Genomic DNA, 16,029 nt, shown 5'->3' with positions numbered 1-16,029 from the left:
CCCTTTTATATTAATGCAGAATCAAGCATCACGTTACATGAATGTGATCATGAAACAAATTAAAACTTATAAACTAATTAAGATAGAGTGGCATTTCAATTAGCTAGCTTCCCACTTTGCTTAAACTTTGGGAATGAGAGGGCAAGTTTATAATATCTTGGAAAAGGAGGGATTAGAGTGGTTGCAAGATGAATATTTATGTATATATTAATTAGGGGGAGGGCCGGGGTTGAGTATATGAAGAAGTCAAATCATGTGAAAGAATTTGTATCCATTATATCATGTTGTGAACTGAACTTAATTCCCAATTGCCAAGCCTAGTCAATGCCAGTATATAATACATTATTCGACGAACAAGGGAATATGCCCTTTTTGAATTTTCAATGCTAAAAATATATAATGAGAAGAAAAAACAAAAATTAATAACCAAACACTGCCTAGGCCTCATTGTTGAAATTTATATATATGCTGCATGGATGAAACCTCGCTGGTATCACCTTGGTTTTGTATGCATGTATAATTATTATCTTCTAGTTAATAGGCCACCATTGTTGGCCAGGCTAGCAATGGCAGGAACAAGATGCATGAGGAGGATGTGTTTCTTTTTCTTTAATTAGTAGTTTTGCCGATAGTTTTGGATCTTATAGAAGGGATTATCTGTTTGACTTCTCATGTATGGAAGCCATAGTTGGCGTATATATATAGAATATCAATGATATAATTTACAAAATTTTTATATATTAAAGGATGTCATTAAAATATTGGTTAGGTTGAGACTTAATTTTAAACTATAGTGATTGTTAATTAAAGCTAAAATTATATAATTAAAGCATATTATATGACGAAACACCATTCATGATATTAACATTGGCTAGTCCATAATTCACTATTTATTTATACTCTTTTATTATATATGACAGTAGATTCAGAGAGAAGCAATTAAGCATTTTGATGATATATATATATATAATTTGAATTTCTTCTCTTTTTTATAAGGACAGGACATTTCTTGTTAAAAATTTTAAATTTAAATGCTACGACGTGACTGCATGGTTGGTATTTGGTTGCCGACATCTAGTGCATGAACATTCATGTCGCCAAACACCAAATTTAGCAAAAGGGGTAAGCTTTTATAATTTGATTGTCTAAGTAAATTTACATAATGGTCCATTTTTTATAAAAACTACTTTATTTCTATTTAATATATTATACTTAGACCCGTCGCATATAAAATGTTGAATCATACTAGATGTACAACTATTTTGTACATCTTAGACTACATAAAAGGGTATTATAACCAAAATACCATGGGTCTCATGCTCCTCTATGCGCCTTATGGGGGACCTTTTTGTTATTGGTACACCTTTATGTAGCCCAAAAAGTACACAAAAGTATACCAATAGTATTTTCCTAAAATGATAGTTCTTTTCCCTAGTTTTGCATGAAATTCCATATTTATCCCCAATGTTGCATAACATCAACTCTATCTAAGTGATGGATTGTAGGATTCGTGTATGGTTTGTACCAATGCAATGCAAAGACTCGTTTACAACTTGTTTAAGCCTAATTAAGGCATCTTATTATTAACTCAACGTTGGAAGCTGCAGCCTTAGCCTGCCGGTTGTATGCACAGCACAGAGACCGTGGGCTGCCCTGCCTTGGCGTATAAAGGAAACGCATAGAGAAATGCAAATCAATTTTAAAAAGAAATAATGGAAGTCAGAGACAAGAGAAGAGGAGGAAGAGGAAAGAAAACGTTCGATGTGGGCGTGTTCCTCCTGTCAGCCTCTTGCCTCTCTCCACGCTCTACATCGCACAAATCTCCGCAATTTATTGGTTCTGTTTCTCTCTCAACCCTTCAAATTAAGTTCTAAAGTCTGTACCTTCTCTCTCTCTCTCTCTCCCTCTCTCTCTCTCTGTAGCTTTCTTTCTCTTACGTTTCTGAATTTCGTGGGTTCTACTTGAAAGAAATTTCCTTTTATATATAAAATAAAAGGATTGTTCTATTTGTGACGAATGAGTTGAAATGGTCGTCTCTATATATTCTTGACTTCTCGTCCGCATTTTGGTCGTCTCTATAGATCTTAATGATTATTGGACATAAAACGACATTGCTTTTCAATTGAGAATTGAATTTGTCGCTCCGGTGATCCGAGTCTCTGAGCGCCATTTGTTTCAGGTATGGCTTTTTTTCTTGTTGTTCCTTCAAATTTTCTCAGAGGTTTGTGAACATGTCTTGCTTTGTGTTTCTTTTTCTTTTCCTTTCCCTTTCCCTTCTATCTTTTTCGTTTGTTTTTTCTGGGTCTACAAAACAAAATGGGGTTGCTTTATTTGCACTTTAGGTGGGGTTTTCTACTTTTCCATGGCTGAATTATGGCTATTTGTTGACGGGTCTTCTGTTAGATCTTGAAATAGTGGTTGGTTTTGCCTTGTTTGTGTGGTAGGTGGGGTTTTCTACTTTTCCATGGCTGAATTATGGCTATTTGTTGACGGGTCTTCTGTTAGATCTTGAAATAGTGGTTGGTTTTGCCTTGTTCGTGTTGTTTTCTCCATCTCTGTCTAATTTGGTTCAGTCTTTCAATTTGCATGTTTGAATTTGGAAGTTTTCTTCAAGATGGAGTGAGTATATTCTGAATGATGATATTCTAAGGCTCTTCTTCTTCTTCTTCTTTATTATTACTTTTGTGGGTCGTACATGTTCCTTTATGTGACGTCTTTTGTTTGGAGTACCCTTTTCCATACTTTTTTTTTTTTTTATTACACCTCATCACTCGCGTTCCTCGCCAAACCCGCCCTATCACGAGAGAGGTAAATCGCGGTATATACCTAAGTGGTCAGGGTTTAAGACTGCGTCCACTAACACTTATCAAACACCACCCCCCATAAGGAATTGCTTCCTCAAGAATCAATCTGGCAGCCTGCCTTTAACATGATTGCATCTTTACAAATCCCTCCTTTACCACTTGGCTGTGCCCCTGGGGGCACCCTTTTGCATACTTGAAACCTGAAACTGTTGTCATCACCAAAATCTTTTTGCACTTTACGTTGTTGGTCTTTCTGAATTTCACTTGATGACCATGTGGATTTTTTTTTCCCTTTTTTGTTAACATGTAGAAAATTTTGCGATATTTCTCTTATTTGGACTTTTAGTCTTTTACCCACCTCTCTTCTCGGGTTCTTTCCTCTTAAGACAAATCCTCATTTTTCGCTTTTGGTCTTTGTATTTCCTTTTCTTGTCTCTTTATGTCCGGGGTTATTTTCCGAGTTCATAATCATTGGAAACGTTTTTGATCTTTTATTTTTTATTTTTTGTCATGAATTTGTTTCAACTTGCAGATTATTCCACATTGCACCAAAACTTTGTCTGAGTAGGATTCTTAAATTTTATGTGATGATTGGGTCCAAGACCTGCATTTGATTTACATATATACATGCGCATTGAAGACTAAGGAGATTTTCCAAATGCTGAGAACTCAGCCACGGGGGACAAGATCTATATCTTTAGGAGGTATGTTTTTTTTTTCACTTTATTAATTTTTTTAAACTAACTTCTCCTTTTAAATGATACAAGTCATTTATTATTTATTTACTTTTCTATGTTCAAGAGTTTGAATCCATTAAAATCGCATAAAAGGATTTATTTTGATATAGGAGTTCCTCCAGCTTCCCCTGCATCCACTGTCCTCTGTTTATCCCTAATGTTTTCAGAATTTTTGCATTTGACCTGTTCGTGGTCAACAATTTCTAGCTGTTTGGTAAGCAGTAGGTTTTGTGCATAAGTTATAACGTCTCATGTGAGAGAGAGAGAGAGAGAGAGAGAGAGAATATTGTTTTGGGAAAGGAAGGAGGAAACAAGGGAGAACCAAACAGACGGGAAACAAATGGAAGTTATTTATCATATGTTTTGTTTTCCAAAGGAATTTCCATGTTTAATTTTAGCAGAAAGAGAAGCCAAATGTGGAGATAACATAAAAGGAAACTCAGAAGGAAAATAGCTTTTCCTTATTGTCCTTTGCATTTCCTTTGTTCCCCTTCCAAACCATGAACTAAATAGAGTAATGACGTTAAATAACTATTTTCTCGTCTTTTCTCCCTTCCACAAGTTCCAAATAGAGCCTAAAAAGGAATGCTTTTGCTGGCCCCAGGTCACCGATAACAGTGCTTACAACTAATAACTAAATTATTCTTCAGGCTCTAGTTCTTTGATGCACACCACACACGTCTAATTCTGATTTTATAGCATTGGCACCAAGTTTCTACTTTCTCTAACCGTTCACCTTATGTATGTATAAGTACCTTTGGTGGATTCTCCAACTCATTTTCACATTTTATGCTTGTAGGTATGGATTATGCAGAGCCAAAGAAGAAGAGAAATTTTATAGGAAAAATTGTTTTGGCTGCTGCCCTCACAGCATTATGCATTCTTATGCTCAAGCAATCCTCAACTTTTAACAGCCCAAGCATGGTAATGTTCTGATCCCTACCAAAACCATAGTTATCCTTTTTGCTCTGCAACATACTTGTAGTACCGTGTCTTAACTTTTATCCCAAGTTTGAGCTGAAGTCAAATTTTTAATGCTGAGACAGTAATTCAAGCTTCTCCCTGGAGTTGGGTTCAGTAATTACTAAAAGTCAGATGATAATAGATGCCTTTTTTCTTTTCCCCCCTTTGGTAGCTTGGAATTCAACATGGTTAGATACACCAAAGAAATGGTAATCCATTTTTCTGCATTCAGCTTAATGTGCTAAAGATTCAGAAAATGCCTGACATTCAGCCAAAGCCTATCCTGTTCTTATATGAGAGGCTTCATACAGCATGAGCCTGCACCTTACCATGTTAATTCAACATCTGCTGTAATGATAGATGAGTCTGAAGTGCCATTATCCATCTTCTGTAATAAGTCTTCTTCAAATTTGGGTAGGCTTCTCTATTTGTTGGCTTTTAGGTCTACAGTTTATGGTTGAAGCCATTGCCTGTTTGTCTGTGAGTTCTGCTTGTGATTCTGACTTGAAAACTCAAAAGCTTTCAAATTTTATTTGATTCTTAACAACTGTTTCTTTTTATCGTGACGAATTTCGCTAAGGGCAAGCAAAGTGCCTCGGCTATTGTAGGTGTTTTGCATTGGCATGGTTAAGTCATGACTGGAAGCATCAAGTTCCATTCCCATTTATGCAACATGATGCTTGTATACATGCACACAGGCAAATACCATGCCCACACTCCCAATGCAGGATCAGATGTATCTACTATCATGTTTTATTTTCTTTATGTGAACAGTTCTATTTATGATTATTGTGTTTTTAAGAAATTGAAAATGCACACTTTGATGATATTACCAATAAAGTTGTGGTTTAGTTGGATTTTTCCTTTCCTTTCTCTTTCTCTTTCTCTTTTTCTTCTTTGTTTTCTTTGATAAACACTCTTGCTTCTTTTCTTATGTGGATTTGGTCCTAATTACAGATGAGAAAAGTCAAGCTAACATCTTTTGGTCATTTTGTATCCCCCTCCTCCCTTCTTTCCTTTCATAGATTGTGTACTGCTCTTAGCTGTTTATTTGAACTTTGCAGAATATCTGATATTTTTTTTCTCAACGGAAATGATACTTTTTTCCTCATTTTTCCATTTTCCTCAACATAGGTCTCTTTAACTGTTGGTTATGACTTTTTAACAATAAATGAACCTCTTATGTCATTTAAAATTTAACACTTAACTGTTTACTGAATTACTTCCTTTCCAGTTCACCCATCATGAACCAGGAGTTACTCATGTTTTAGTTACTGGAGGTGCTGGATATATTGGTTCACATGCTGCACTTCGTCTTCTTAAGGACTCACACCGTGTAACTATAGTGGTACCTCTCTTTTAGCATATGTAGATATATTTGTGCTTTTGATGTCAAACCTTGAGTGCCTATTAATTGAAAAGGATTCTCATGTGCCAGGACAATCTCTCCCGGGGAAACCTTGGTGCTGTCAAGGTTCTGCAAGAACTATTTCCCGAACCCGGAAAGCTTCAATTTATTTATGCTGACTTGGGTGATGCAAAAGCTGTATCCTGTTTATAATTTTTTTAGTCAGATATATGTTTCTTATTTGTTGCTCTGTATAAGATTTAATAAGTGCATGTGCAACTTGCTTCCTTAAATGAATATCTCAGGTGAATAAAATATTCTCAGAAAATGCATTTGATGCTGTGATGCATTTTGCAGCTGTTGCATATGTTGGAGAAAGCACCCTTGATCCTCTTAAGTAAGTGCTCTTGATCCTCTTAAGTAAGTGCTGTTTGATTTAGTATAGACCTGTTCAAGTATTAGCTATTCTTTACACTTGAGACTTTACCATGACAACCGGTAAACAAAAGACAAGTATATGCCAGGTTACTATTTGCAGCCATAAAAGAGTCCCAACACATCATTGAGCAGATCCCTTAATCACTGCTTACTGTTTCCCTTTCATGAAAGCCTTGAGCCTAATCACATTATTGAACAGATCCCTTAATCACTGCTTACTGTTTCCCTTTCGTGAAAGCCTTGAGCCTAATCACATTATTGAACAGATCCCTAAATCACTGCTTGCCATCCCTTTCCTGAAACAATTAGGAAATTGAAATCCAGTGACTGAAAATAGCTAGGCATTTTCAAAACCAAATCAGTTTGGGCTGTTTTTAATACACAACCTTTGTCCAACTTTATGAATGCACCTATTTTTGTGACCCATTTGTAACGGTTCCCTGCACAATACCATTTATGGGCAGCATCATTCGTAGTTTCCTCCTATTAGTCTCCTGCATCACCTAGGTTGGACTCGGTTTCTTGATATATTTATTTAACTTCAGTTGCATATTAATTTTATATATTTATTTGCACAGGCATATTAGTGTATGGATGGATGCACATATTTTAGAATCACTTGCTTGTGTAATCAAGCAATTGCCTCTGCCTGGCTCCTATTGACATCAAGTTGTGATATTAAAGAATTGTCCACCCCCCCCCCCCCCCCCCCCCAAAAAAAAAAATATTTGTTGATCACCTAATTCTTTTTGCCTCTGGCACTGCTCAAAGCCTTCCACTGGCCTACTAGCACCCTAATCTCTACAATAACCTTGTGGGAGTATTTCGGGCCTTGCTTCATATCCAACTGTAACACAAAGGAGTTGGATTCGAGGAAGATGCGCTTAGGTAGTGAATCTCCTCATTAAACTGAGAAGATATTACCATAGATCTTGAATAGAGATTTTACTCGGGAGGCTCAAGTGGCTCTACTCAGGTGGAATACGATAGGATTCAGAGTAGTATATTACATAGTTGAAGCTTTAGACCATTAGTTGAAGCTGTTTTCTCATATAACCGTTTGGAGCTGTAGATTTGTTCTGATATTTTTTGATAATTAACATTAATCTATTCATACAGGTATTATCACAACATTACATCGAATACCTTGGTAGTACTAGAGGCAATGGCTACTCATGGTGTAAAGACATTGATATATTCTAGTACTTGTGCAACATATGGAGAGCCTGAAAAGATGCCTATTACAGAAGAAACTCCTCAGGTAATGATTCTAAAAAACTGCCGAATTTGTGGTGTGTTCTGTAATTTACTTGTGGCACACTGGCAGTAGATGGCATGGCCCAAACCTTGTTGAATAAGTATTGGAAATGCATCGAAACATAACTCATCTTCTTGTTGTGTGAGTGCAGCTCCCCATAAATCCATATGGAAAAGCAAAAAAGATGGCAGAAGATATTATTCTTGATTTTCATAAGAATTCCAACATGGCCATCATGATCTTAAGGTTGTGTTCTAATGTGTAAATCAGATTTCTTTCTGCAGTTTTATGTTTATCTTAGTTAACAATGGATTTTTCTGCTGCATTTCCTTCTGTATCTTCTTGATAACTAGAATGTTTCATGGTTATTTCTCTTTCTAGTTGAGTATTTCTTGAAAGGAATGTGTAGCGGTCCATTGTATCTGACAAATACCACAATACATCCCATGGGTTATCTATCTTGCTGTATTATCCATTCTCCCCCCCCCCCCCCCAAAGTTCCTTCTGAGCAGGGTCAATCATGTGTCCCAATAACTCTTATGTGTTGCTAATATCTCTCCCTTACAATGGTGTATATTGACTAGAAAGGTTACTTTTATACCCCGGTGGAATTATTGGGTCTCTGAACTCATGCAAGACTTCTCTGTTTAGGAATTTACTTTATATAGGAAATTCCTTGCTTTGTGAGGGTTGGAGGAGGATTGTATCTTGTCTCATTTCTCTTCATGAATAATTTCAGATACTTCAATGTGATTGGTTCCAACCCAGAGGGCAGATTAGGAGAAGCTCCCAGACCAGAGTTGCGAGAGCATGGACGAATTTCAGGTGCTTGTTTCGATGCAGCTCGTGGGATTATTCCAGGCCTTAAAGTATGTTCACTATTTTCTCTTATTTCTACTCTCTTGATGTCAACACTAGATTATTATGTGTTTGCACTTTTTTTCTTTAAATGTTGATTCGTACATGTTGTCTGAGTTCAGTTAAACATATTCAGTTGGAAGGAAGGCTAGGTATTCAGGAAAGAAATAGATAAAAAGAAATCAAAAACAAAAACAAAACCTAGATAAGTTATCTGGTCGGCAGGATATGCTCTAAAGATCACAAAGTTGCCATTTTTTCCATCAATTATACTTCTCTTTATGGTAAAAGAAGAATTTAGACATTATGATTAGTCAAATATCTGGGAACACTGGTTGCTTTTCAGCTTGTTCTTGATTGAAGACCAACTCGAGTTTGAAGTTCAACATAATACGTTCTTGACAGAAACTTCATTCAATTCCTACAATAAGAAGCTTTTTTATGTTCTGCCAAGAGTTTGACGTTCAACGTAATACTCGTGATCAATGATGGATGGCATTAAGCCTCATTTCTGTTTTTTTTTTTTTTTTTTTTTTTTTAAATATCCGGATGAGCTCTCTACTTGCCTATGAGATGGTCAGAGCTTGGCTTTAACTGGGACCTCCGTTTTTCTTTTCTTTCTCTTCTTGCCATGCAGGTTAGAGGAACCGACTACAAAACTCCAGATGGCACTTGCATACGGGACTACATTGACGTAACCGATCTGGTCGATGCTCACGTGAAAGCGCTCGAGAAAGCGGAGCCCGGGAAGGTCGGAATCTACAATGTTGGAACAGGAAGAGGTAGTATGTTCAGTTTGAATCCTTGATGATGGAATTCCTGTGAGTGAGAATTTCCTTAATTTTCCATGCTTTAATTTGTTTTGGATCACCATAACCAGGTAGATCAGTGAAGGAGTTTGTGGAGGCGTGCAAGAAGGCAACCGGTGTGAACATCAAGGTCGACTTCTTACCCCGCCGACCCGGGGACTATGCGGAAGTGTACAGCGACCCAACGAAGATCTTGCGTGAGCTGAACTGGACGGCGAAATACACCGATCTGCAAGAGAGCTTGCAGACTGCATGGAGATGGCAGAAATCGCATCGCGATGGGTATGGAACCGTTCTGGCCGTGTCGGCATAAACATTTACATTTACATTTGTAGCTCATGACTACTTGAAGGACCCAACCACCCTAGCAGCCAGATCATACCAGCCCCAGCTTCTCTTCTTCTTTTCAGGAGGGGTTTAAGGTTTTGCAGCAGAGAGGGTTTTTTTAGCAAGATTCTTCATCTCGTTCGTTAATTTTTGCATTTCAAGTATAGAGGTGTGTAGGAAGCAGCAGCAGCTCATTTATTGTATTCAATTTACGTAATTCATGTAGCTTATTAATAACACCAGTGGGTAATATCAATATATGAAATGGTTGGTTGTACCTTATATGGGTATCTCTCATTCTCTCTGTAAGTGCAAGTGCACGCATGTTGCTGTTTCTGCCCCCATTTTTCTGGGTTTCATAAGCTTGAGGCCAATCATTTATTCTAAACTTTCATTTCAATTAGTGTGAAAGAAACAAACACTGGATCAAGCATTAAGCTTTAATCGTTACAACATTTGGGGGTTCCACGCGCTAAAGAATAAAAGCAAAAATTATTAAGTAGAAGATAAAATTATTTGCAATCAACGTTTAAATTACAAACACTAGTCTCATCAGTGGTCAATCACATTTAAATCCCTTCAAAAAACAGTCAATACACCATTCGTATCCATACAATACAAGCCCACTTAGCAATGCATGCAACTTTCATATCCATTAGCAAACAAAGCAAGCATTTTTACTTAGAATTATATGGTTTCATTTAAATTCGAATACCGAGTGAGTAATCATATTTTGATTTAAATCTATGCAATTATTTTAACAAAAATAATTTGATACGCTTTTATTAACTCTTTTTTGACATTATATTTGAATTTTCAGCATTGTGAAAAGAGATGGAAATAGTACATATTGCACATAGAGCCAAGTACTATGAATTTCTTGAGTTACACCAAAATGTTAACCAGAACCAAAAAAGGCAAGACCAATTATACATTTAGTGCCAAGAATCATATACAACAGTTCCATGAACAGATGAAGTGTAATTTAGATGAACATTTCACAATCGAGTCCATCAAACAATGCTTTATCTGACAATGCAGAAGTCAGAAGGAAAAAAAAAAAGAGCAGATTGAAACTATGTAAATTCAATCAACAAAAAAGAAAAAGAAAACTATGTAATCAAACTCCCAGAGAAATATTTTCACCAAATATTATTTTCTCATCCAGAATATAGGTTCTTGAAGCCTGCAAAAAAGAATATAGTAGCCAAGAGGACAAACACTTCAACAAAAAAGAGTTGCCTCTTTGGTTATAAGCCAAAAATTCTTCAAGCAATTGCTTGAACAGCTCGATCAAAGCTCTCTTCTGCAGATGATGCGCGCTTGATGAGCAGGTGGTCTGGGTGTGACATTTTCAGCTGGCTGCACAATAAAGTTGCACGATATGTTAGTTCTCATGAGAACCCCTGGAACAATTTGGGCGAGACAACTATATTAGCTGTGCTAACATCTACCCAAATTATCGGCAATGCATGGTGAATGGCTATACAAATTGTTCGATAGCAAACTTCAATGATAACAAATAAGCAACTGGAACTTGGATTCACTATATGAAATGGAAAAGTAGAACATGCGTGGAAACAAAATAATTTGGAACTAAAAATTTCTCATGTTTTTATTTGTTTTATTTTCCATGTTTTCCAATAACAAAATAAGGATACCAATGTATCTTTTACCTATGTCTATGATTGGTTCAAGGGTTCAAATAGGGAAGGGAAAGAGATGAGAACATACCGAAAAGGAAACAAAATAAAACTTAAATCTTTTATCTTGTTCTTTAGGCAATGTTCTGAACTAGGATTTTTCAACAAAAAGGAACATGAAATCATTTATTTACATGAATATAGGATTTTTCAACAAAGCTCATTCGATTTGCATCAAGTACGATATTTGGCAATCAAATTCCAAAATGCCATAATTGAAGCCCAAAAATAATGCAAAAGGACAATGAGCAAAAGAGGACCACTTTGAAAGGAAATTGGCAGTACTTTTAGATGGCCTAGTGATACACTACCGATGAGACTACCCTGATCTATTTACAAAAACGCCCTTCAGTAATTCAATTATATTAATAGCAGAAATTCAGATTGAGAAAATTTGTATAATTTCTATTTTCTAATGTAGTTCATCCCAATTAGCAATATAAACAGAAACACAAGCACGTATGGGAATAAATTCCAGTAACAAATTTCACTAGCTTTGTTTAAAAAACTCACTTCAAGTAGCGGGAAGATGATCTCCCAAGGTGAAGGCTGCATACAACTAGATTAGCCAGTGTTTCAGGATCCTTAGCATCCTGCACCAATTACCAAAACAAATCACCACTCATATAAAAACACTCAATCCTCCTCAGTGCAATGCTATAATTTCAGCATCAATTGTGACTCTAAATAGCACTTTCTTGGTTGAAGTCAAAACATTGGAATAATTTTCCCAGTATCAATAAGATGATTTACCAACAGGGAGAGAGAACTGGTGGGAGAGGAACATTAGCAATATAGAAACCATAAGAAAAAGTCCACAAATACATAATCAAAAATATATTTACAAAACATCAGCCAAATTGAGGGATTTGTATCAATCACTTCAAACCACACCAAGTAACTACATTACACACCTCAGCAAAGGCATATTACATAAATTGAGCAAGGAAAAAAAAAAAAAAAACTTGCCTTGTTCAGTGCTTCAAGTAATAGTAACTCAGCTTCATCAAAGTTCCCCATATGCATGCAGCACACAGCCTTTCCATTTAGAATCAAACTTGTCATCTGATACTTCTCAGAAAAATCTTGGAAGATAAGATATGCTTCCTGTACCTTCGAGCCACCCTAATTTAAACAACAATAAATGAAAACATTAAAATCCAAAAAATTCCTCATCTGATAAGAGAAGTGGAGACAATTTATGCACCACAGCCAAGTCTAGCCATGCATTTGCAAGCTGAGTTAGTGTATGGTCCTCATCAATCTGTTGCATGAGCCTTAATTGTTTCTCAGCATAATCTGATCTGTGCATCTTGAGGAATATCTGGACATTCAGTGCATGCCTGCATGCAAAAGCACTCGTCATGCTTCAGCCTTCAGAAAGAAAGTAATACGCTCATCAATTATTAAAAATTGTTTGCATCATGTTTGCAGTTTAATAAGCACCTTGTACAAACCATGCACACTTCAAACAGACTCCCTGTCTGACATGACACCAGTTCCTTTACCCAACAGAAGGCCATACTGATGCTTTACATAAGCCTCAACAAGATAAATATGTATATAATAGATCGAATTATAAATTTGTCACACATCAAGGATGTTACTCGATGACATAGAATTCTTCATTCTTCAAAAGCCTCACAAAAGCTAGAACTTACTTTATGTGCCTCAGTCCCACAATGGAATCCAGAAGTTCCAGCATCACCATAAACTTATTGATAAGTAGTAAAATTGCTCAACACCCAACCCCGGAAAAGAGAAAAAGGGAAAGAAATACAAACAAAAAAAAAAAGTAAAGATTAAAGGCAACTAAAAAATGTCGACCATGCTACAATTTGAGGTTCCAGATGGTACAGCTAGAGCCAGGCCATCTCCATGGTGTTGAAGTCGAAGTCTGTAATTTTAAGTTCATGAGTTATTAGTCTAAATTTGTCCTTGCAAAAATCATATGAAATTTTTTTTTATCAAAATATGGAGTTGCATTTAATGAGAATAATCAAAATCAGCCTAAACAAAAGGATTAACTGACTGTCCTAATTGTATACTGCATAGCCAAACTGCACAAAAGTTCGACAAGATGGAGCTAAAAGTGTTATATAAAGAAGCACCAATAATGGCAATTAACCACCAAGAAATATTACCCACTCTAAACTAGGTCAAGAAGTCATGAGTGGATGAAGAATATGCTTGAGAACATTAGTATTAGAAAAGTAAACAAAGACTCACAGCTCCATGGTTCCTCCAACACTAGTGTGTTTCAAAGCTTCGCTATAGTCCTGTTCGTGCATAAAAACTATCCCAGCAATAAGCCTCAAGATTGGATTGCTTCCAACAACTGGATCAGCCAACCACTCACGAAGACTTGAAATTGTTGTTTCCTACACAATCCAAAAGCATACTATTTACATAGTTGAGACCTGATGATCAAGACCCTAAACCTTCGATATGGTAATAATAATAATAAGTTAAAAAAAGAAGGCCCACCTTTCACAAAATTTACATCCCAGAAGCTAGGGGGGAGGCAACTGCGCAAATTAGACATCTCTCTATTTCTATAGTTGAGGATTTCGTTTCTTTCTCGCAAATAAAACTAAAACTAAACAGAACACTTCAAAGACCCATTTCCATCATCCACCTTGCACATACGTGAAGTGTGAAAGTTGTATTGCGGTTTCTTTAGTAACAATCAAAAGGGAACCTTTCAGAGAACAATAATCAGAAGACTGGAAAATCGAAATTTTGAATTTCACATATTGGGTTTTAAGTTTAGAAAAAATAAATTCACTCTGTAAACCAGAAAGTGCATGAACCAAAATGAAAGGGATTCTTCTTTCCCGATTCAAACAACGACCTTGAATTTTAATTCATTTTTCCCAACAGTTAATCAAGCAAACAAAACCAGCAATGAAGAGAGCATTTCATAAAAGAGAAACACCTGAACAAAACTAAGATATCAATTCCAAAGAACTAAAAATTCTAATTCATTTTTGTCGACATTTCAATCAACCAATCTGCACCGGCAATGAAGAGAGTATCGCACAGAAGATAAATAGCTAAACCAAACTAAGATATGGATTCCAATGAAAACAATATGATCAGAACCTTGTTATCAGGAGAGGAGATATATAATGCGAGAAGTTTGACGGCTTGGAGGGGCGTCGCCGCTGCCGAATCGATCTCATCGATCACAATCTAAATACCATCACAAAGTCGGAATTAGAATCTCTCAACAGACCTAAAAACGAGAAGCTATTTTGAACGTAGAGATCACGTGTATCGAAACCTTGTGGGCACCAAGGGCAATGTAGGATCGGAAGACGAAGCAATCCCTCTCGACGGCTTCTTCCAGGGAGAGGTTTGAGAGGTCGGCGCTGATGTTGACCGCCGCTTGATGCGCGCCTAGGTAGAAGTTGTTCATCACTCCGAACAACACCTCCGGTGCCGCCATTGTTGGTTGTTTCCGACTAACCGGACTTACAAGCTGGAGAAAAAGTTGAGTGAATATATGAGAGAGAGAGAGAGAGAGAGAGAAAGAGAGAGATTTTGCAACCGAGCGAGGTTACAGTTACAGGAGAAATGGCCCGAGCATGGGTTACTTCTAACATACGCAGGGGGTGGAACGTGGCACTACAGATTTCAGTCTGGGTAAAATTGTACTCGCTACCCCTGATGTTTGAACTAATTGCAAGTATTATTTCTGAGATTTTGAAAATAGCATTAATCTCTCTTAGTTGTTGAACCAAACCTCTGTTAACCCCATACCCAGATTTATTTGTTTTTTTCTATTTCCCCTCTATTCTTTTTCTCTCATTGTTCAAAATTTTTGTGATATGATTGAAAAGATAATAAAATATTGTATTTAAGATAAATTTATTATAATCTATTAATCACTTAATAACAGTAAAGATGTGTTTGATTAGGGGTGAAAAATATGATGAAATTTCGATTTTATGAAATTTTAATTCTTACTCCACTCCCTAAAAATTCTAATTCTTTGATTTCAATGAAGATTTTCATTTTTTAAACGAATGGTGCATTTGATAGACATGAAAAATGAGGATGGAATTTATTTTATATCTAAATTCTAGAAAATTCTATCAAATAGCTTTTCAATTCCATGAAATTCGAATTATATTTTAGTTCAAAAAGTGAATATTTTCTTTGAAATCAAGGAATTAGATTCCTAGAGGTTGAGGTGAGAATTGGAATTCCACTCTTATTTTTCAACTCTATCAAACGTACTCTAAGATGTAATTCGAATTTCATGGAAAGAAAAATTATTTGATGGAATTTTTTGGAATTTAGATGGAAAATGAATTCCACCCCTATCAAACGTGCCCTAAGTATTAAAAAAAAAAAATTCATTATCGACTCCTTAAAATCATTAACTATTAAAGAAGTAAACTATCTCTCTCTCTTTTTCATTTTGATCATTTTAGAGACAATGATATCCCATCTCTAGTGTTATAATAATATTTTTTTTAATTTTTTTAATCCATTCTTAATTCTCAAGTATATATATATATAAATGTATTTTGTTTACATATACAAAAACATACTTTTTTGCATAATATATTTAATTCTTAATGCATTTCTAAATATATGATTTTTTGTAATTAAGAAATACATTTTTAAATATATATTTGTTGTTTTTTTTTTTCTTTTTTTGTCAAATAAAAGATATATATTTAGTTTGGAGAGAGAAAGAAAGAGGTCTTGAAAGAGGAAAGGAAAAAAATAATAATCATTAGAATTTTTAATTTTTTTAATAAAGAAAGTTA

General features: G+C 35.8%; 2 protein-coding genes across 5 annotated transcripts; one reads left to right on the top strand and one right to left on the bottom strand.

Annotated features, from left to right (window-relative positions):
• The first annotated feature begins 1,693 nt into the window (after positions 1-1,693).
• On the top strand, positions 1,694-9,824 carry LOC127795625 (UDP-arabinose 4-epimerase 1). 4 transcript variants are annotated; one of them, XM_052327417.1, is made up of 12 exons: positions 1,694-1,836; positions 2,082-2,179; positions 3,337-3,508; positions 4,341-4,465; positions 5,739-5,852; positions 5,943-6,050; positions 6,158-6,249; positions 7,410-7,551; positions 7,700-7,794; positions 8,288-8,417; positions 9,044-9,188; positions 9,287-9,824. In XM_052327417.1, the coding sequence occupies exons 3-12, from the start codon at positions 3,463-3,465 to the stop codon at positions 9,526-9,528; spliced, it is 1,239 nt and encodes a 412-aa protein (XP_052183377.1). In that variant the 5' UTR covers positions 1,694-1,836; positions 2,082-2,179; positions 3,337-3,462; the 3' UTR covers positions 9,529-9,824. The 4 variants fall into 4 exon arrangements, with proteins under 4 accessions (XP_052183377.1, XP_052183379.1, XP_052183376.1 ...); XM_052327418.1 differs by lacking the exons at positions 1,694-1,836; positions 2,082-2,179 and adding exons at positions 2,257-2,342; positions 2,445-2,619; XM_052327416.1 differs by having other exon boundaries at positions 1,699-2,179.
• A 626-nt stretch (positions 9,825-10,450) lies between these two features.
• On the bottom strand, positions 10,451-14,824 carry LOC127794143 (coatomer subunit epsilon-1-like). Its single transcript, XM_052325061.1, has 7 exons — positions 14,532-14,824; positions 14,351-14,440; positions 13,475-13,626; positions 12,453-12,588; positions 12,215-12,370; positions 11,759-11,838; positions 10,451-10,904 (listed from the first exon to the last, which is right to left on the bottom strand). The coding sequence occupies exons 1-7, from the start codon at positions 14,694-14,696 to the stop codon at positions 10,811-10,813; spliced, it is 873 nt and encodes a 290-aa protein (XP_052181021.1). The 5' UTR covers positions 14,697-14,824; the 3' UTR covers positions 10,451-10,810.
• Between the last annotated feature and the right edge of the window lie 1,205 nt (positions 14,825-16,029).

This window comes from Diospyros lotus, chromosome 2 (genome assembly GCF_014633365.1).
Source record: "Diospyros lotus cultivar Yz01 chromosome 2, ASM1463336v1, whole genome shotgun sequence".
NCBI lineage: Eukaryota > Viridiplantae > Streptophyta > Magnoliopsida > Ericales > Ebenaceae > Diospyros > Diospyros lotus.
This window is presented reverse-complemented; position numbering and strand designations above follow the sequence as displayed.